Source organism: Ailuropoda melanoleuca, chromosome 2, assembly GCF_002007445.2.
Source record: "Ailuropoda melanoleuca isolate Jingjing chromosome 2, ASM200744v2, whole genome shotgun sequence".
Taxonomy (NCBI): domain Eukaryota; kingdom Metazoa; phylum Chordata; class Mammalia; order Carnivora; family Ursidae; genus Ailuropoda; species Ailuropoda melanoleuca.
Window position 1 is genome coordinate 196,272,435 of NC_048219.1, and position 22,257 is coordinate 196,294,691.

General features: G+C 53.9%; 1 protein-coding gene across 27 annotated transcripts in view; it reads left to right on the forward strand.

Annotated features, from left to right (window-relative positions):
• The first annotated feature begins 6 nt into the window (after positions 1-6).
• The window catches only part of LRRFIP1 (LRR binding FLII interacting protein 1), a 146,044-nt gene continuing 123,793 nt past the window's right edge, over positions 7-22,257 (forward strand). For all 27 annotated transcript variants that reach the window (XM_034655493.1, XM_034655492.1, XM_034655464.1 and 24 more), the window contains exon 1: positions 7-109. In XM_034655493.1, the coding sequence (XP_034511384.1) occupies positions 14-109 (96 nt within the window). In that variant the 5' untranslated portion in view covers positions 7-13. The remainder of the gene's footprint in view (positions 110-22,257) is intronic.

Consider the following 22,257-nt stretch of genomic DNA (forward strand, 5'->3'; position numbering starts at 1 on the left):
GGCGGCGCGGCCGATGGACATGGGCACGCAGGGCTCGGGGCGCAAGCGGCTCCCCAACCGCGAGCGGCTGACGGCGGAGGACGACGCGCTGAACCAGATCGCGCGCGAGGTGGGCGTCCGGCGGGCTCGCGGTGCGGGGGGCGGGCGGGGGCGCAGCCGCAGCGGTCGCGCAGCGGTCGGTCGCTCTGTACGTCCCCCGGCGGCGCGGGGGCGGGATGTCGGCGGGCCAGACCACCGGTCCTCGGGCCCCTGGGGACAGGCTGGCGACGCTGACCCCTCCCCCACGCCCTGGCTCCCTTGGGCCACTGTGCCCCCTCCTCCCCGGGGAGCGGAGCTGGGGGAACGGCGCGCGGGGTGGGGGGAGGAGTGGCCCGCAGGGTCGGAGGCGAACGCCCCGCTTGGTCGTGCCGCTTGGTGGGGTCGTGCCACTTGGTGCCTACCGGCCCCCCCTCGGAGGCCCATGGACAGTCCCCGGAGGCCACGTGGCCCTGGCGAAAAGGCCTGTTTCTTGTTTGTGACCATGGGTCATCGATTCCCACGCAGGTGCAGCTTGGGCACAAGCTCGAGGTTACTGTGAATCTTGTTTCTGGAGCGAAAACGGGTCCAGGCGCACTGAGGGGCTTTCATCCAAGTTTTCTGGGCAGTTTATTTGAAAGGCTGGTGGTGAACTTTAAATGTGGCAAATTAAAGGAGCGCTGTGCGCCCAGCCTTCAGGTGAAACAAACCGGTGATAGGGGAAAGTTGCCCCTGGGATTGGCCTCCGCAGCTCCCTGGGGACGGGGAGCCCATTGGGCTTCAGGGACAAAGGACGCCTGATTTTTCTCGCATACCCTTTGGTACCTTTTCAGTGTCCTGTGTGTGTACTAACCATACAGATGCAGTTCATCCCTCGTCCTGCACTCCCTTCCAAGTGTTCCGGTATGATGTGGAGTCGTCTGCATACCACACTGTTCTCACGTGGAAAAACTTCAGGCCGTTTAGGCTGTGGGCTCTGGTTGCGTCAGTCAGCTATTTACTGAGGTCCACTCTATAACCACTTCTTAGGTGTTTTTAGTTGCCAGTACTCGATTTTGCTTTTATGGACATAGGGCTGTCAATCAATATTTGTTGAATATTGAAATGGATAAAGACTTTGGTTTTTCTCCGCAGAAAAGGAAAAGGGCTTTCCAGGCAAACTCTTACACATCCCTTAAAACCCACTGCAGATTGGTGTCCTCTGTGAGACCTCCCCCCACCCCCAGGCAAAAGTCTCCCTGCTACCCCCTGGCTGCTCTAGCTCTCACTCCCTACACCCGGCGTGGAAGTCGCGTCTCCCCAGCATCACTTGCTCACGCTGTAGGAGGTGACACCCAGCCAGGCGATCTTTCTCACTTTTGTTTCCCCAGAGCTCCACACAGTCAGGCATGCAGTAGGTGCTCCGGAGTGTGTTACGTTAACTAACAAACAAAAGAAGTACCAGGACTTAAAGTACATTTGGCTAAATAAAGACATCGGCTAAATGTAGTAGCTTAGATATAATCCCCACCCCTGTGAGGACAGTCACTTAGGTATGTAATTGACCGTAAGACCAAACGAGTGTTCTCTGGGAGGCCGGAGGTGACTGATGATCCCTGGGCCTCGTCTTTCTGTCGGCGCGTATGGACAAAGGAACGAGAAGAATGAGAGCTCCCAAAGTCTACCTCCTATCTGCTGGTTTGGATTGGAAGCGAAGTCTAGAGATGCTCCCTGGGTTGACATCCTTGAGGTCCCGAGGACTGGGACCCGTGGCCCTGCCCCCCCCAGCCAGGGAGACGGTGGCAGGCAGTGACAGATTCAGACTGCGGAGTCAGTCCGGGGCTGTGAAAGTACACACCTCATGTAGGAGCTATGCAATCCCGGGGAGGTGAGTCATTCAACCCCCCTGAATGTCTGTTCTCTTGTCTCTAAAATGCGGGAAAGAAATCCCCCTTGGCAGTCAGGATTAAAGAAAATGACTAGCGTCCATAGAGTGACTAACCGGGTAAATGTGAGCCCCACCCACCCATCATCCCCATCAAACCAACCACAGACTGGCTTGTTACAAGTGCCAAGTGGCAGGTATCTATAATGTCGGAGGGAGCAGGTGTAACATTTTATGTTTTACCGCACACTGAATTGTATTTCCCAACTGTAAAAATTAGAATCACGATTCAAATGGCAAGTATCTGGTCACCATCGAGTTCTTGAGTTCTTACAAAAATTAACAAAATTGTCTTAAGTTTAGTACATTCTTATTTGCTCATTGATTCAGCAGATGTGTGCCATGTTCTCCAAACGCCTGTCCTAGGGAGACTGGGCTTCAGGGATGGACCTGAAGAGGAACCACCCATGAGGAGTTGGGTCAGTGAGGGGTCTGACCTGTAGATCGATAACAGTAACAGGAGATAGGAAGAGATCTGATATTAAAAGGCCATGGACATTGTGCCCTGAAAGTTTGGGAATAAGAGAGTTCCAGTTTATTGAGAGGACTAGGAATGGCAATCAGAGGCGGCTGCCTGGAGGAAGTGGCATTTTGAGTTATTTTGAAGTGACAGAAACGCTGACCTGGACTGGCCTCCACAAGGCGAACTCCATTGGCTGGAGCACAGCTTCCTGGCCAGCCCCACCAGAGGCTGCTTCTCTGCATAGCACCTTGCCGCTGGCTCTGCTGCGCTGTCCTCTTTGCGTGGCCTCGCCTCCAGGCTGACTTGCTCCTGCCGTGTTCCCACACTGCCCCCCATGAGCCCACGCCAGTCTCTCTCTTGAGAGCCAGAAGTGTCTTCCCTGACAAACCTCCACGCGACTCCCTGGCTACCCCTGAGCCAAACTGTGAGCAGGACTCTTGACTTAGCCACCCACACCAGTCCCTGGGCGAGGGTGTGCAGGGCGGGGGGAGGCCGACCTGTGACCCCTCAGGCCCATCCTGGAAATGGGGGAAGTTGGCTGCTGCCTTTGATTGCCACCCCTGGGGAGGTGAGGGGGCTTCCGTGAAAACTGGGGACTGTTTCAGAAGGTGGCAGGGGTGGGTGGTCACGGGTCAGGCCTGGGGGAAGGCGTCCTCTAGAGAATGAGCAGAGCCTTCGGGCAGGGTCAGGGCCTGGAGGGGAGCTCGGAAGCGGCACCCTGACCAGGGGAAGAGCACACGTCCCTAGTTGCGCAGTCACGCTGTGGTTTACCCGGAGGCCGGTTCATAGGAAATGGACTTGGCACTTGAAAACACTAGGTGCGTTAGCACAAGTCCTCGCTTCCGAGGTGGAATCCGGGCACGAGGCTGTCAGGACAAAGGCCAGTGAGCGCTTGGAGACGCTCTTAGGCGTGAGCGGTGTTTCTCACACCCTGGGGGACAGTGTTATGAAAGCAGATGTGTTTTCGCTCCCGCCGTGTTTAATCGCCTCAAGGTGTTGGTAGCATCCCAGGTTTCTCAGTCAGCGCTGGGCCTCGGAAGGAGCCGGTGCTGCTGCCAGGACGCCTGCGGCAGGCACAGCACGCCTCTCCCGCGGAGAGTGACCGCGAAACTAAAGAATAATCGTAACACGCAAGCTGCCTTAGGAACGAACTTGCGGGCCCGTAACCGCAGTGGTGAGGGAGTCATCCCTGTGGCCGCACCGGCCCGGGTCTGATTCCCTGCCCCGCTCAGAGCACGGTGCCCTCCCCATGACTGTCCCCACGGCCTCCTCGCCAAGGCCAACCCCCTGCAGCGCTGTCCCTTGGGCACAGACGCTGCCACCCAGCTCCCTCCTACGGCGGGTGCTGACTCCCCGGCCTGTGCGTGCCGGCTGTCCGGGTTCACAGCTGCCCTGTCAGGAGAAAGGCGCCCCCGGCCACCCAGGAGTCATGGTGGGGGAGGCTGTGGCCCCACCCCCGCCCCCAGGCAGCCTGCAGCTGTTGCCTGAGGGCTGTGAGGATATAAAGTGTCCCCTCCCCTCGCTTCAAGTTGGAACCAAGTCTGGTGCCCTCCCTGCTCCAGACTTCTTGGGGGACAGAGCTGAGGGCACACTGCAGCGGAGGCCGCCTCCTGCCCCTGCCGCTCCCCTCACTCCTCTTCTGCTGACTGTGCTCCCCAGACAGAGACCCGCAGACAAACCCCTGCCTCAGGCTCTGCTTCTGGGGACCCCGACTTCGGACAACCCCGTGCTTCATTCTGGGTGGTTCCGGTCATACAGGACGTTCTCATCCCAAACCCCCTTTCATGTTCCTGCCGGGGCCCCTCATCCCACCCTTCCCAGATAGCCTCCAGAGGCCAGCTTGTCTTGAGGGACGCCGGGCCGGGGGTGGGTGCACACGGTCTCTTCCAGAGCGGCCCCGGGACTCTGGTTCAGCTCGCGGCCTCCGCTTCGCCGTCCTCCGGCTCTCGGCAGATCTGCGCCTCGGGGGTGGTGCAGCCCAGGAGCGAGCCCACCGCTGGCATGACGCACGCGCGGGGTCTCCCGGTGCCGGCCCCGGCCCTCAGTGAGGGGACAGAGACCAGCATTTACCTGCACATGCCCTTGTTGCAACAGCCGAACTGTCCCCCTCGTGCCTTTGTTGCAGGCGAAGTTGCTTTTCTGAGGGGGGCCGGGAGCTGAAAACACAGCGGCCACGGGCTGGACGGTGTCATCGGTGTTGTCAGTGGTTTGCGTGCGAGCGGGGACATTGTCGTGCCCCCTTCTTCCCAGGAGTGGGAAGGGGTGAGGGGAGTCAGACGCCGAGCACTGCAGGAAGAGCTGTCCTGCCCCCAGTCCGAACACAGTCAGGCCCTTCCCGAGCTCATTGTCCTAGGAGACAGGCGCAGCCTGGTGGCCATCAATGAGCCCTGGGAACGTGACAAGTCAAGCATTCATGGCGGATTCTTCCCACTGGGTCTGGGCCATCGGGGAGTTGCACGCGGCGCCTGTGACCTTGGGCCATCTCGGTGATTCCCAACAAGATGGTTCTGGTTGGAGTGGAATCAGAAACTCAGCTGGGGACCCTCCAGCGGGTGGCCGCTGGCCTGCGGGCCCCGCCCCACAGCTGTTTCTGTCAGAGAGCCAGCTGTCTCCCTCCCCCCTTCTGGGGACCCTTGTGATGCACTGGTTTCGTGGTTAGGGCTGTGATCCGTATGTGGGTGGCATGAGAGGTGGCACGGCGGGTAGAAATCAGGGGACCTGGATTCCAGTCGAGCCTGTTGCTCATGAGCCTTCTCAGGGTACGGGGTTGTAAAGGGGGCAGGTGGGAACTGAGGTTGCTTCGGAGGCCTGCAGGGTGCCAGACGCTCCCAGAAACTTCCCGCGTAATTACCTGAAGTCCCACCAGCAGAGTGTGGACTGTTTGACTTAGAGAAGCGGGCTCACGGGTGTTAGTGACTTGCCTGAGGTAACTAAGAAGGTGTCCGTTCAGTATCCAGGCTGCTGCCTCTTCTAGATCCAGTTCTCGGCTCCATCCGAGGCCCAACTACCGGCCGTGTCCTGCAGTCAAGCCCACTTGCTTCCCGTCTCTGGGGCTGTTGTCCCCACCTGACCTCTGGCCATCGGGCTTGACGTTGCATTCGAGAGTTGGTATTCTTCTGTCCTTGCTACGTCTCTCCCTCTAAAATGTAATGTTTATTTAACTAAGGTAATATGTGTTTTTAGCCTTGTCCCACATTCTCAGGCCATTCTCCACACAGCAGCTGGGTGATCCTTTAAAATATGTCAGCTCGTGCCGCCTCTCTAATTAAAACTCCCAAGCGACTTCTCCTATCACTGCATAGAGGCCAAGTTCTTAATGGCCTCACAAGACCCTGAACGATCTGGCCATTAGCTCCATGTTTATAAATAATACGGGTGTACACTCGATTGATCGCCCGCGTGTAACCGTGGACCACTGGCTTCCTGGCTGGGAGGATGGGGCCCTGCTCAGGCGCTCCCCCCACGTCTGTCCCACCTCGTCTTCACACCACAGCTCTGTTGCCATAGAACCGCAGAGTGGCAGAGAGTAGGCTGCTAGTAGGGTCAGATTCCCCGGTTCAAACCCTGGTCCTGCCACATGCTCCATGATCTCGGGCAAGTTGCTTCACCGCTTCGTGCCTCAGTTGTCCCGTAGGTAAGGTGGGAAAGTTTTGAGCGCACTTCCCACGGGGGTTATGAGAGTCAATGAGCTCTTTTGTGAGAAGACCTCAGCACGACAACAGGTCCTCATAAAGGCGGGTGGTGATGGTGACGTCACACGTGGTGTGGCTGCAGAGCCCAGCAGCATGCGCTGACATTCCTGTCCTTGGACAGCTGTCTGTCTTCTCTGGAGTTCATGACTTGTTTTCTTTTTTTCCAATTACTCTTCTCTCTCCATATCTGGTACACCCAGTTGTTCAAAAGCTTTCCAACAGAACCCCTCACAGTACTCTGTCCTGTGTGATTCAACAAACCAGACAACCTACCATTTCCCCTTTATTCCCTCCTGGATATGGACCCCCGGAGACATGTGTCCTCTAGAGCCTCGCAGGACTTCGGCTGTCCTTCCCTTTGCCACCATTCTGAGAGTTCCCCACTTTTCTGTTGTTGTTGGATCCCTCTTTGCCAGATGCTGTATTGTCTTCTTCCTTGGATTACTCTCTCACGTTTCTGGAACACGTCCTTCAGTAGCTTCCTGAGAAAGAATGCCTTTTCCAAGTGTTTGCATGTCTGAAAATGTCTTTATTCTACCCTCATACTTGATTGATGGTTTGGCTGACTATAGCGTTCTAGGTTAAAAATAATTTTCCAAAGAACGACAAAGATTTCTATGTATTCTTTGAAATGATTTCCAGCATGTATTATTAACTGAAAGAAGCAATCTGCAGAAAACAAAACCAGCACGCTGTCCCTTTTGTGAGAAAGGCAGTGATTTGTCTGCATTTGCACAGAGAAACCCCGGGAGACCAGAGGGGTGTGGGATGTGAGTGGAAGTAGATTCGTCAAGTGTCACTTTTCATGCTCTTTGGATTTATTTATTTATTTATTTTAGAGAAAGAGAGAGTGGGAGGGAGGGGCAGAGGGAGAAAGAGAATTTCAAGCACACTCCCTGCTGGGAGCTCTATCTCAGGACTCTGAGGTCATGACCTGAGCTGAAGTCAAGAGCTGGAGGCTCAAGTGACTGAGCCACCCAGGCGCCCTGCCCTGATGCTCTTTGGATATTGAACCATGTGACCAAATTGCCTAGTCAATGTAATAAACTAATAGTTATCAAGAAAGTAAAATTTAAAGTTATTTTCTACCACAATTTTAACACCTTTTTTTTCCACTTTACTCCAGCCTTCAGGTCAGGATTTCTTTGAGAATTTTGATGCATTGTGTATTTTCAGTATCTTGTATAATTTCTGCTTTTACTCTCTAGAAGCTTTTAGGACCTTCTCTTGATCTTTAGTGTTCTGGATGGGTTTTTTCCCATTTATTGAGCATTCATTGGGGTGATTGGATCTGAAAACACGTATGCTGAAGTTCTAGGAAATTTTCTGTTTTTTTCCCCTCCCTGCCATTTCTGCTGCTCTCTTTTACAGCAGCTCCTTTGCTGGGAATAACTTTCTTTTCATTCCCATCCCCTAACTTTCTTCTCTTGGTGATAATTTACAGACTACTTACCTTTATCTTCCATGCCTTCTGCTAAACTTACCTGTTCTATATTTAATTTCTAAAAGGTGGGAGTTTTTGGTTGTCGTTCTTTGTTCCTTTTTTTATGGCATCTTCTCTGATTCACGAATGTGGCACCTTTTCTTGTCATTCTGAGGATATATAATTTGTTGTTGTTGTTTTCTCCCAAACTTTTCTTTTGTCCCCTGTATTATGTCTGTTTCTTTTTGTCCTTTGTCTGTGGCGGCCTCTATCTTTCATCTTGAAGCCCCTCCCAGATGCATGGTGATCCTCGGCTGTCCATTCAGCTCTGAGAATGAGGCACTAAAACACTGTGAGAACAATATGGTCAGAGGCCAGGAGGGGAGGTGCCACAGGATGTGAGCAGGACAGCACTGGGGGTGCAGGAGGGCGGCTGAAGTGCTGGCACACCCACAGCCTCCTCAGGCACCGGCACACAGCCTGGCTCTGAACCCAGGTCCCCCGTCCACCAGGCCAATGGACCGTGTCAGTGTTGTAAGGGAATATTGCTTAATGCTAGCAAACCAAACCTCCCTAATTTTGTGCCTACAGATAGAGTTCTGTTTTCGGTGAAGGGGGTGGCAGCGTTGAGAAGAACGCTGAAAATTAATCTGAGATTTATACCAGGACAGAATAATCTCTAATGTCCATACAGCCCAGACAATGGAACCGGTCATTATGATATTCTTTCATTGAGAGTGGAATGATGTATCAAATTAGGTGAGCAAACAGGGAGTTATAAAAAAAATTTTCATAGCTTCATGCATCAAGGATAATTCACTTATTTGTTTGGGAAATTCTCTAAGATCTAAGATATAAAACAACATAAAATACCTGGAGAGTTTAGGTAGGCAGAATGTGATATGGTCTTGGCAGTGGGTAAACTCTCCGATCAGCAAATGTGTAAGAGCCAGAGCCATTCAGCAGCTCTGCTGGAGTATGATATTACAATGCTTCCACCCACTTCTTGGCTTGGGTGAGTATATGAAAAATCACACAGTGGCCATGAGAATATTTAAACCTAAAAGAACCAGGAGATCTAGATTTTTTGTTTTGCTTTTAAGCTCCATCTCATAAGTTTATCCAATTTTTTTTATCATTACCCTTGATTTCTTTTATTTCTATTTTTCTCCTTCTTTTATGAGATCCCTTAGGCATGAAGGAAGATGGGGAGTTTTTTAGGTTGACAGACATGGGATTTCCATGTTGACTGAACAGCTAACATGTCCCCACCCTGGATGCCCTAAGATACTGCTTTAAATGATCCCAGATATGTCTTAAAATCATCCAGAACAGTGCTGGTTAGTAGGACTTGTGGCAGTGATGGCAGTCCTCTCTCTCCGTGCTGCGTATTATGGTAGCCACCAGCCCCGGGTGGGTGTGAGCACCTGCGCCGTGGCTAGTGCACCTGAGAAATGCATCTTTAATTTTTTTTTTAAGATTTTATTTATTTATTTATTTATTTATTTACTTGAGAGCAAACATGAGCAGGGGGAGGGGCAGAGGGAGAGAGAGAATCTTCAGCAGACTCCATGCTGAGCACAGAGCCCAACACGGGGCTCAATCCCACCAACCCGAGACCATGACCTGAGCTGAAATCAAGACCCGGACCCTCAACCAACAGAGGCACCCAGGCGCCCCCTGCATCTTGAATTTTATTTAAGTTTGATTCACTTACATTGAAATAGCCACTTAGGGCTCATGGCCGCCAAATGGGCAGCACGGCTTTAGACAGTGATTTCTTCTTTGCTGAAATATGGTATGATGGAGTGTTCCGTCGTGCAGAGCAGGGCTGGATGTCACCCATGACCAGGCACAGAGGGAGGAGTGCACTGGGGGCCTGGAGGCAGGACTGGCCAACTGCGGCCAGAACCCAGGTCAGCCTGGAAACACTGCGGGTCTGTGGAAGGAGCACCGTCAGCCTTCTGAAGTTGGGGGACCACAGGACGTTACTGTATCCGAGCCTCCTTTCCTTTGTCTGTGGAAGAGGAACAACATTCCCGGGGGGAGGGGGGACGGGGTTGAGTAATGAGCGGTGCCAGGGAAATGCTGAGCCGGCAGCCTGGTACACGCAGGCGCTAATTGAACCCCGGGGTCCCCTGCCTTCTGGGGGCTGGGTCCACCTCCAGAGAGAGACAGCAGCACTGCTTGATGGGTCAGGATGTGGTCCGGGGAAGGACGGTGCCCATGTGCAGGGGGCGGCCAGGACCCTGGGACTGGCTAGATGGACGCCGAGTGAACGCACGGACAGCCGCCACGTCAGCTCCACGTGTACCTTCAGGGTCCCGGGGCTTTCTTAGCATCTAGAGCACATGTACAGCTTTCTGTTTTCAACGGCACTTTTGCTTCTTGGCCTTGAACTTAAGAATCGAGAGTAAGATGCCACCAGACTTTTCCAGCTGCTTCGTCCTCCAGCAGCCTGGCCTCGGGACCTGCAGTCCACATGCTGGAAGCAGTGGGCCCCCCACCTGGGCCTTGTCTTGTAGGGTTTCTCTCCAGGCTTCTCTGACCTCTCAGGAGCCACTAAATGACCTGCCTATCTGTCACTCTCAGGCCGCGTGTGTCGCAGGGAAACGGGGGTCCTCCTGTTACTTCTCTTGCGCATCAGGGAATCCCCGCCTCTGCACTGTGGACGTTCGGAGGGGTCCTTCTCTGCTGGGGGGCTGTCCTGTGCCTTGAAGAAGATTTAGCAGTCTTCCTGGCTCCTACCCGAGTGTGACAGCCAAAATGCTCCAGACATTGGCAGATGCTGCCGGGGACGAGAAGGTCCCATGGAGAAGCGCCCCTTCCCTTTTCCCACTGCTGCACCACTCACCGTGGCCCCACAGACGGGGCCTTGGTGCTGCTTTGTCCACGGGGCATGGCTGTTCTGCAGGGACAGGGAGCACCGGCCGGCCCCCCTGTGTTCTCCTCCCAGTTTCCCCATTTCCTGCTCCCAGACGTCAGCAGATGCGCCATGCCCTGGAGGGCTGGGGTAGAAGGTTCCAGAGGCAGCTGCAGACTCAGGAAGCTGGGACATCAGCCGCATATTTGATGACGCTGCTGTATTCCAGAGCGGGGTAAAGTTGGGGGCGGGGGCTGGAGGGGTGAGGGGCGGCTACGAAGGGGCTGGTGGAGCAGACCTGCCCCTCAGGTATGGTATGAGCTTCCTGCTGCCTGTGGGAGATCGGTTGGCATGAGGCGGGAGCTGCTGAGAAGTCGTCTTTTGAGTGACATACTATGGGGCCAAGTGTCTCCCTTCTGCCCATTGGAGAAACCCTTTCCCGGTTACCCCCGGTATGCTGCAGGCAGGACGGGCCGCAGGGCAGCGATGCAGGGCTTGAGTCCGTGCTGGCGCAGCAGATACCTGCCTTTGCTTCAGGAAAGGGCCCCAGGCCGATGGCTCAGGTGTGCTCCAGCAATAGCTCGGTGCTCACAGCTGCTGAGAGCCGGCTCTGCCCAGAGGTCCGGGGGCACCAGGATTGGCATTCTGACCAGTGTGAGGTGCCAGGGCTCTGCCTCCTGCCTGCTGGCTTCATGCTGGGGAGACCGAGGCCACAGGAACACTGCCAGGAACTGTCTGGACATGGAGCCAGGCGCTTGCACGGGAGTCTGCCCTCCCCCACTAACCCCAAGGGTGGCACGTCCATGGGTGCCCGCGGGCTGGAGGAAGGAGAGCTGCCAGGGAGATACCTCAGGACAGTAAGTGGCCAGGCTTGGGATCATGCTTCTGTCCAGCTCGAGGTCCCCAAACGGGCAGGGAGCCCAAGCAGCCGCGCTGTCCAGTGAGAGCCAGAGGCCTCGCGAGTGCACCTGCCCGCATCACCCCCTCACGCGAAATCCCAGGTGTGCTGCGGGAGGAGGGATGAGGGAAGCCTCCACTTAACCCTTATGGGGGGGGTGCTGGTGGCCCATCAGGACTCCAGAGTCCCTCCCAGGAAGCCCCCCAGTCAGAAGGGGGCTCATGTGGGACAGCAGGAAGACCAGCGACAGCACACTTCCAGAGGATTAAAATTGTCCCCATGTCTCCTAAAAGGCACGTTGCTTTTGCTGTTCACAGCTGAACTTCTTAAAATAAGACCGCTAGACTTAGTGTGCGGGGTCCCGGCCTGTGCCCAGACACTTGTTCTTGAGAAAGTGGTGTGCAGACCACCTCTCCCTTCTCTCCCAGTGACAGAGCGTGAAAATCGGCGCTGTCCCAAACTTCTCCTTCCCTCTGCCCTCTCCATGCCCTTGGCCCCAGGCGTGTGGGTCCCCCTCAGGCTACAGGGGTGAGACAGGAGTGGTTTAACCATGATAATGTCCGGTGTCAGTCCTCTTCCCCTCCATGGCTTAGATCTCTGGTTTCCATTGTGATATGCAATTTGGGAAGGAAAACACGCTCTGTCCCTCCTTCTCCTTAACTGAAAATTCAGCTTTAGGATTCCTTTTGGCTTAATAGATCTTTTTTGCTTGGATTTTTTGGGGGTTTTTTTTGTGTGTGTGTGAACAATGTCACTATTTTAATGTATTCTTTCTTTCCTAAACATTTTTCCAACTTTCCCTAAATGGAACCTGGTGGTTCATAATTATATGGAGTGGAGGACAGAGTGGGAGCACGGTCTTGCAGTTTGTCAGGCCATACCCTAGACTCTTTGATGACTGGCTTGTTAGAATGATGTCACACAGAAAAGTGTAACAGGTAAGAGCATCATGTGTGTTAAAGACAAAATCCAGTGGAGTACATGTGAAGACCTAATCAGCTTCATTCAGTGATCCACGAATGGGCAGTGTTGCATCTAGAAGTAAAGGTAGCCCCTCGGAGCAGAAGGAAATGGAGTCTTGTCTGGGCCAGAGGGGCAGGAAAAGGAAGTCTCTGGCGAAGAGTGGATTGTTTCAGGCAAGACCTCCTCTGTGTGGGGGATGGCGGGGACCTGGCTGACGGGTCACCTCCCTGGTGCTGACCGGGCGACTCCAGACTGACCACTAAGGTTACACTCCTGGGAGAGGCTGAAAATGCAGTTAGGTGGGACTCTAAGTCTTGGTTTGCTAACATGGAGCTTAGCACAAGTGACTCCATTTTGGGTCTGTTGTCTCTTTTTTGACACATGTAATATGCGCCATCTATGAAATAGTAAGTAATTCTGTTTATTCAGTTTCGTATTCCGCTTTTTAAACTTTTGAGTGATTGGATTTCACAGACACCGTCAGGCTTCCTTCCTTACGCCCGTGCCGTGTTTGCCATGGATGGTTTATCTCTTCAGGAGACGTGGAAGCAGGCCAGCTGTGCTGCTCAGGGGCTCTGGGACATGGGCCTTCGCTGGCTTGAAGCTTCAGTTCCACAGGTGCATGATGAAGACGGGGGTGGCTGGGGGCCTCGTGACATGAGGCTCGTTGGTTGCTGAGGTCTAGGCCTCCTCAGGGAGCACTCAGTCCCCTCCACCCTCACCCGCTGGCTCTCCCTCCTCCTGGGAAGTCTCAGGCCCGTGCACTCCCACGCGGGGCCTGCTGTGCACAGTCCGTGCGCCCCGCTCCGCCTCCTGTCACACTTATCCACCGGGCTGCTGTTTCCTTTAGCAGCTCTAGTCTCCCTGTCAGAGGGGTGCTCTCCGGGGGCTGCGCCAGGCCCCGTCCCGGGGAGCCCCCTGAGTCCAGCATACAGAAGCCACTCCAGGAGCACCTGCTGAGGGAAGGCAGGTCGAAGCAGAAAGGGGGTTCCTCTGCGTGCAGCGGTGACTGGTCTTCGCACCGATACGGAAACCTCCGAGCGCGGGGTTTCCTCCCAAGTCGAAGGATCTACTTTTGTCGGAATTCACGCGTGGGTCACGTGGAGTGGCTTTCACTGATGACTCTTCCTAAATTCCGAAGCCTCGTCCACTGTCAGAGTAGCTCAGAGATAGAGTCATTCCGTCTCCATATTGATAACCTCGTCAGAATTCATCAGCAAGAGGCCAGCACCACCCACAAACCACGGTTGTCCCGGATGTCACGCCGAACTGTGCCGCCAAGGCCAGGTCTGCGTTACTTGCTTTTGGGTTTCTCTTGGCATGATAGCTACTTTCAGTAATGGAGGGCAGTGTGGGAAACCCTAAAAAAAAACCAGTGAAATAAATTTTCCTCCTGATTCCCTTGATGAGAGATATTTTGCACACCCTTGAGAAAATACAGCCTAGAGGGTCAGTGTTGGGCTCTGAGTCAGATGACCTGGGTCTGAGCCCTGGTGTCACCATTTGCTGGCTTTGCCACCTTGGACAAGCTACGTGGCCCCTCGGTGTTCCCACCTATAAAGTGGAGGCTATGATGTGCGGTTGTGAGGACCAGACGAAGGGATACACACAAGATGCTTGGGACAGGGACTCCTGCCGCTCACCAAGGCCCCCACATCTCCTCACACACCCCCGTCCGAAACGAGGCAGGGAGTCATTCTGGCCACAGACCATATGTATTCAGTGGCTGCCTGCCTGCTACCCACCCACATTTACAGAGATCCGGACTGACAGACAGAGGCTTGGCTCCGGCTCCAGCTCCAGGCTCCAGCACCAGGCTCCAGGTTTTGCTCCAGCTCCAGCTCCAGCTCCAGGCTCTAGGCTCCAGGCTCCAGGGTCTGAGCTGCCTGACTAGAAAAGTGGGTGGGGTTAGGGTGCCTGGAGACAAGCCCCACTCGGCTTTGGTGTCCTTAACTATAAGGAGCGTTCGCATGAGGCATAAGCTAGAAGATAGTTGAGATCATGCACACGGAGCCTCAAGGGCTTTGCAAATGTAAGGTGGCAGTGGTATTACTGTCAGAAAAGTGTAAAAAAGATTCTTAACACTTAGAAGTTTCCGGCTGGTTTGTAGCTGCTTCCGAACTTGGATCACATGCTTGTTGACCCCGGGAGCTGTGCGTTTTTCTTTGCACAGAGCACTCTCTAGCTCTCTTTTGATGGTGCCGTTGCTTGTTCTAAACGTAGGGGAGGAAGCAGGTGCAAGCCTCACGTGGGAGTCAGGGAAGGCGGGAGGTGGAGTTGTGGAGGGGAGGACAGGAGCCGCTGTCCCCAGGCGGTCCTTCTCCGGGCTTCCAGACCCCTGATTCTTTCAAGTCCTTGTGAAGGCGAGGAGGAAACAGACCCGGGTCGCCATCACCACGACGACCACAGACCCACACATTCCAGTCTCTTCAGGAAGGGGTGGGGGTGCAGCAAGGGCCCAGGCCTTCTCCAGCTTTCACTGACACCTCTTCATGCCTCAGTTTTGCTGCGGTCTGACCCAGCGTGCAGCCTGCATTGTGCCGGGAAGGCATAAGTGTGACAGGACCCCATCTCGTGGGAGAGCAGCTTCTAGTCTTCACACTGCACAGTTCTGTCCCTTCCAAACCGGCGTCGTTGAATCAAGCCTTTCCTCAAGAGCAAAGGAAGACCCTGGACTCTTCAACCTTTATTAGGACGTTGCAGTAAACGGCATCGATTTGGCTCTGTGCCTTCTCTTGCTAACTGTACAGCAAACCTGCCGAGACCGCCGGTTCCTCATGGGGTGGAACCACCTGGATGGGTCTAGTCACTCAGACAGGGACGTTCCCCATGGCCTCTCTGAAGTAAGCAGCTGTGGAGTTGCTTGACCAACTTTGAGAAAACAGCACACGGGGCCGGAACTGAGGGCGGTTGATGGTACCGCAGATCAACGGTCCTCAAAACGTGGCCTCCAGACACAGCACCCACAGCCCTCGGAAGGCATTAGAGATAACTGCTTCTCCGCATCTGTCCTCCTGCATCAGAGCCTTGGGGGTGAGCTGGGCTGTCTGTGCTCGGAAAAGCCCCCCAGGGGCTGTGATGCCACCGAAGATTGAGAAGGGCTGCCTTAGACGGGCCGGTCCTGCCGCCGAGCCGGCTTCCAGAGCTCAAGAGCAGCTGGGTGCTAGTGTTCCTGATCACAGGCGACTTTCTCGTGCTCGCGTGCCCGAGGACGGGGTGACTCGTTCCGGTCACAGACACGAGTACTGTCATGCCCTTCAGGCTGGCGAGGCTGCCGTTGAGAAGCTCCCTCCTTCTGAGAGGCTCCCCCCGACCAGACAAGGGCCTGGAGTGGCCTCCCACCCCCAGGGGCAGCCTCTGGGCACACGGCACACGCCCAGTTCGGGTGAGTGAGCGAGTAGATGGACGGACGGACAGACGGATAGCATTAGCCTGACTTCAGTCACATTTGAAAGTTCGGTTTCTTCTGAGACTAGAGCAAGATTTCAAAGATCATCATCGGCCACCTATGCGTGAATGAAGCTTTAGCAGAGACCCGTGGCGAGCAGGATCTCGCCTGCTGATCTGGCCAGGCGTTGAGTCTGTGATGTGTGCATGTGGTCCCACCTCCCCGGGGCCAGCGTAGGAAGCCTCCCTGTCCCCCTCTCATGTAGGAGGACCTAGAAGGAGCCGTCAAGCAGGTAGCTTTTTACCCCTCCCCCAATTATCTGACAATTGCTCCCTCTTTCCAGCTCTTTGTTTTGTGACCTTTTCTCTCTTGTGCTTCTCCAGTGACTTTTTGTGTTATGTGTGCACTTGGAAAGAATCTCTGAATGATCCTGGGGATGGGGCTTTGATTTCACCGGACGGCCTGCGGGCGATCGGGTTGCGCCACGCATCGCCAGAACAGTGAGCTCGCGTTCCCTAAAAAAGGCATGCGCCGTGTCCAGGAACCTCTTCTGAGGTTGATGGCACGCTACCAGGGGCTGAAGAAACTTGGACCGTGTTTGCAGAACATTCTATCGTGTGGCTTCCCTGTTGGGACCATGGCTGGGACTACGGGAATTTGGGCGCATTAATAAACCCCGCCAGGTGCAGTAAATAGCTGTCTTTGCCTGACCTTAACCTCACGTAAGCGCCCGTTGTAAAAAGCCCTGTGCACACGCGAAGTCACTGGAAACATCTGGAGGGGAATGGCGCCAGCCTGCGCGTTAGAGGCAATTGGAGGGCCTGCAGGTGGGCGTTTCTTTGAAATGTTCTCAGTTTGGATTTGCCTAATTAGACTGTGCTTATGGATCTGGGGGGAGAATTTCATGGAGGTGAAGTGTCCTCTTGCTCAAGTCACAGCAGGTGGTGCATGTCATCACTGATGACGTCAACCTGGACCACTGGGCTGAGGAGGGATCGGCCAGGTTCCTCCACTGCGGGGGTAGTATCCCCCCTCCCAGCTGTGTTCCCTGGAAGTGAGTCTCTATGTGCAGCCCCCACTTGGGGAGGGGACTTCAGCTCCCCGTCCTAAAAGAAGGTGTAATCCTAGGTTGAAATGTTCACCATAATTAGTAAATTTGAGAGTGATACATAGAGGCTGTGCAAATGTCCTGTGCCATCCTGAAGTCCATCAGTGGATCAGCAATTCTTTGCCAAGTGTGGACACGAAAAGCAGGTTATTTGGTGTGAGCAATGAACAGAGAGCCAGGGTTGGGAAGCCCTCGAGCGTGTGGTAGTGCCTGATATGGCCTGATCTTGGCCCAGGCCCATGGCCTTTGCCTTTTCCCCTCACTGCCGGCATGCTGGCTGGCTCTCTGGGCCTCAAGGGCATCTGTGCATGGGCTGCTCACTGCTGTGGACATGGACGCCCCAAACCTTCCTTACCTGCTCCCAGAACCCCTCCTCCTGCTTTCCCCTAGCGTTCCAGCTTGCTCCTTGGTGTGGCCAGGAGGGGCCGCGCTCCTTCCCAGTGTGATCCAGGGAGATAGTGAGGATAATGCTGACAAGTTTCTGGTTTTGGAGGGATGGGGAGAGGCTGAATAGTGGGTCCTTGTTCGAATGAAGGTCTTCCATAACAAGTAGAAAAAAAACGATGACTTCCTTCTTCACTCACTGTCACTTTTCATAATCTGGTCATTTATGGCCTCAGTTTCAGGAGAGAGTTCAGTGTTTAACAGCACAGGTTTGGCTTGAAAGTGCTTTTTGATACGTGACATTGACCAAGAAACGTCACCATAGGGAACAATCCCGTTGGCCGAAGTTGCTTTGCCAGTCAACCCCGGATAACTGCTATTCAGTGGACAGGTTTTTGGCTCATTTTGTTTCCTGCTTTCTACTGTTAGAGTAACTGAAAATGAGGGGAGAAGTCTGATGGGAAGAAGTGAAAATGCAGCATCTGTCTTTCAGAAAACATCTGAAATACGAGCAGACCTCAGAGGTCCTGCGGGTTTGGCCCCAGACTGCGGGAAAGCAGGTACCGCCATGAAGCGAGTGAGATCACGTTTGTGGTTTCCCACTGCGTGTGAAGGCTACGCGAGTCTGCAGCACTCCAGTCTGTTACTGTTACTGCAACAGTGTCTGCAGCACTCCAGTCTGTTACTGTTACTGCAACAGTAACGCAGGAGCGGTAAGGCTTTTTGAACACACGAAGTTAAAGAGTACCTTATTGCTAAAGAATGCTAACTGTCGTCTGAGCTCTCACTGAGTCGGAGTCCTTTCGCTGGAGGACGTTCTTGCCTCGAAGTTCGTGGCCGCTGACGGATCAGGGTGGCGGCTGTGGCAGGTTTCTAAAATAAGACGACAATTTGCCGCATCGACCGACTTCCTTTCACGATTCCTCTCGCACGTGATGCTGTTTGATGGCATTTTACCCACAGGAGAACTTCCTGCCGCTGCTTTATCACCTAAGTGTACGTAGTATCCTAAATCCTCTGTTGTCTCTTCAACGGTCTTCACGGCACCGTCAGTCACCAGGACTGGATTCTGTCCCAGGAAACCACTTTCTCTGCTCGTCCGCAGGAAGCCAGTCCTCATCCCTCACGTCTGATCACAGGACTGTCGCGATTCAGCCCCATCTTCAGGCTCCACTTGTGATTCCAGTCCTGCTGCCGTTTCCAGCCCGTCTGCACTGACTTCCTCCACGCAGGGCGTGAACCCTCCACGTCACCCACGAGCGCTGGAATCGACTTCTTCCAAACTCTTATTAATGTGGTTATTTTGACCTCTTCTCATGCATCACGAATGTTCTTAATGGCATCTAGGATGGTGGATGCTTTCCAGACAGTTTTCAGTTTACTTTGTCCAGATCCATCGGAGGAATCTCCTTGACAGCTAGAGCCTCATGAAACGCATTTCTTAAATAATAAGACAGGAAGGTAAAATGACCCCGTGATCCGTGGGCTGCAGGATGGATGTTGTGTCGGCAGCCGTGNGTTGAGAAGCTCCCTCCTTCTGAGAGGCTCCCCCCGACCAGACAAGGGCCTGGAGTGGCCTCCCACCCCCAGGGGCAGCCTCTGGGCACACGGCACACGCCCAGTTCGGGTGAGTGAGCGAGTAGATGGACGGACGGACGGACAGACGGATAGCATTAGCCTGACTTCAGTCACATTTGAAAGTTCGGTTTCTTCTGAGACTAGAGCAAGATTTCAAAGATCATCATCAGCCACCTATGCGTGAATGAAGCTTTAGCAGAGACCCGTGGCGAGCAGGATCTCGCCTGCTGATCTGGCCAGGCGTTGAGTCTGTGATGTGTGCATGTGGTCCCACCTCCCCGGGGCCAGCGTAGGGAGCCTCCCTGTCCCCCTCTCATGTAGGAGGACCTAGAAGGAGCCGTCAAGCAGGTAGCTTTTTACCCCTCCCCCGATTATCTGACAATTGCTCCCTCTTTCCAGCTCTTTGTTTTGTGACCTTTTCTCTCTTGTGCTTCTCCAGTGACTTTTTGTGTTATGTGTGCACTTGGAAAGAATCTCTGAATGATCCTGGGGATGGGGCTTTGATTTCACCGGACGGCCTGCGGGCGATCGGGTTGCGCCACGCATCGCCAGAACAGTGAGCTCGCGTTCCCTAAAAAAGGCATGCGCCGTGTCCAGGAACCTCTTCTGAGGTTGATGGCACGCTACCAGGGGCTGAAGAAACTTGGACCGTGTTTGCAGAACATTCTATCGTGTGGCTTCCCTGTTGGGACCATGGCTGGGACTACGGGAATTTGGGCGCATTAATAAACCCCGCCAGGTGCAGTAAATAGCCGTCTTTGCCTGACCTTAACCTCACGTAAGCGCCCGTTGTAAAAAGCCCTGTGCACACGCGAAGTCACTGGAAACATCTGGAGGGGAATGGCGCCAGCCTGCGCGTTAGAGGCAATTGGAGGGCCTGCAGGTGGGCGTTTCTTTGAAATGTTCTCAGTTTGGATTTGCCTAATTAGACTGTGCTTATGGATCTGGGGGGAGAATTTCATGGAGGTGAAGTGTCCTCTTGCTCAAGTCACAGCAGGTGGTGCATGTCATCACTGATGACGTCAACCTGGACCACTGGGCTGAGGAGGGATCGGCCAGGTTCCTCCACTGCGGGGGTAGTATCCCCCCTCCCAGCTGTGTTCCCTGGAAGTGAGTCTCTATGTGCAGCCCCCACTTGGGGAGGGGACTTCAGCTCCCCGTCCTAAAAGAAGGTGTAATCCTAGGTTGAAATGTTCACCATAATTAGTAAATTTGAGAGTGATACATAGAGGCTGTGCAAATGTCCTGTGCCATCCTGAAGTCCATCAGTGGATCAGCAATTCTTTGCCAAGTGTGGACACGAAAAGCAGGTTATTTGGTGTGAGCAATGAACAGAGAGCCAGGGTTGGGAAGCCCTCGAGCGTGTGGTAGTGCCTGATATGGCCTGATCTTGGCCCAGGCCCATGGCCTTTGCCTTTTCCCCTCACTGCCGGCACGCTGGCTGGCTCTCTGGGCCTCAAGGGCATCTGTGCATGGGCTGCTCACTGCTGTGGACATGGACGCCCCAAACCTTCCTTACCTGCTCCCAGAACCCCTCCTCCTGCTTTCCCCTAGCGTTCCAGCTTGCTCCTTGGTGTGGCCGGGAGGGGCCGCGCTCCTTCCCAGTGTGATCCAGGGAGATAGTGAGGATGATGCTGACAAGTTTCTGGTTTTGGAGGGATGGGGAGAGGCTGAATGGTGGGTCCTTGTTTGAATGAAGGTCTTCCATAACAAGTAGAAAAAAAACGATGACTTCCTTCTTCACTCACTGTCACTTTTCATAATCTGGTCATTTATGGCCTCAGTTTCAGGAGAGAGTTCAGTGTTTAACAGCACAGGTTTGGCTTGAAAGTGCTTTTTGATACGTGACATTGACCAAGAAACGTCACCATAGGGAACAATCCCGTTGGCCGAAGTTGCTTTGCCAGTCAACCCCGGATAACTGCTATTCAGTGGACAGGTTTTTGGCTCATTTTGTTTCCTGCTTTCTACTGTTAGAGTAACTGAAAATGAGGGGAGAAGTCTGATGGGAAGAAGTGAAAATGCAGCATCTGTCTTTCAGAAAACATCTGAAATACGAGCAGACCTCAGAGGTCCTGCGGGTTTGGCCCCAGACTGCGGGAAAGCAGGTACCGCCATGAAGCGAGTGAGATCACGTTTGTGGTTTCCCACTGCGTGTGAAGGCTACGCGAGTCTGCAGCACTCCAGTCTGTTACTGTTACTGCAACAGTGTCTGCAGCACTCCAGTCTGTTACTGTTACTGCAACAGTAACGCAGGAGCGGTAAGGCTTTTTGAACACACGAAGTTAAAGAGTACCTTATTGCTAAAGAATGCTAACTGTCGTCTGAGCTCTCACTGAGTCGGAGTCCTTTCGCTGGAGGACGTTCTCGCCTCGAAGTTCGTGGCCGCTGACGGATCAGGGTGGCGGCTGTGGCAGGTTTCTAAAATAAGACGACAATTTGCCGCATCGACCGACTTCCTTTCACGATTCCTCTCGCACGTGATGCTGTTTGATGGCATTTTACCCACAGGAGAACTTCCTGCCGCTGCTTTATCACCTAAGTGTACGTAGTATCCTAAATCCTCTGTTGTCTCTTCAACGGTCTTCACGGCACCGTCAGTCACCAGGACTGGATTCTGTCCCAGGAAACCACTTTCTCTGCTCGTCCGCAGGAAGCCAGTCCTCATCCCTCACGTCTGATCACAGGATTGTAGCGATTCAGCCCCATCTTCAGGCTCCACTTGTGATTCCAGTCCTGCTGCCATTTCCAGCCCGTCTGCACTGACTTCCTCCATGCAGGGCGTGAACCCTCCACGTCACCCACGAGCGCTGGAATCGACTTCTTCCAAACTCTTATTAATGTGGTTATTTTGACCTCTTCTCATGCATCACGAATGTTCTTAATGGCATCTACGATGGTGGATGCTTTCCAGACAGTTTTCAGTTTACTTTGTCCAGATCCATCGGAGGAATCTCCTTGACAGCTAGAGCCTCATGAAACGCATTTCTTAAATAATAAGACAGGAAGGTAAAATGACCCCGTGACCCGTGGGCTGCAGGATGGATGTTGTGTCGGCAGCCGTGAGAACAACCTTCATCTCGTCCCTCTCCATCAGAGCCCCTGGGTGACCCAGCACGGTGTCAGCGAGCAGTCGTATTTTGAAAGGAGTCTCAACAGTGAGCTAAAACGACTCAGTAAACCGTGTTGCACACAGATGTGCTATCGTATTTGTAGAGCACAAGCAGAGCAGATTTCCGTAATCGTGAAGGGCCCCAGGATTCCCAGAATGGTCGATGAGCACTGGCTTTCACTGATGTCAGCAGCTGCATGAGCCCCTAAGGAGAGAGGCAGCCTGTCCTGTGAAGCCAGGCACTGAGCTCGCTCTAGCTCACAAAGTCCTAGATAACCTCTTCTCCCAACATAAGGCTGCTTCGTCTCCAGGGAAAATCTGTTGTCTGGCGTAGCCACGTTCATTCGTTATCTTACGAGGTCTGGACAGCTTGCTGCGGCTTCTCCATCAGCACCTGCTGCTTCGCCTTGCCCTTGTACGTCACGGAGACGACTGACTTCTTTCCT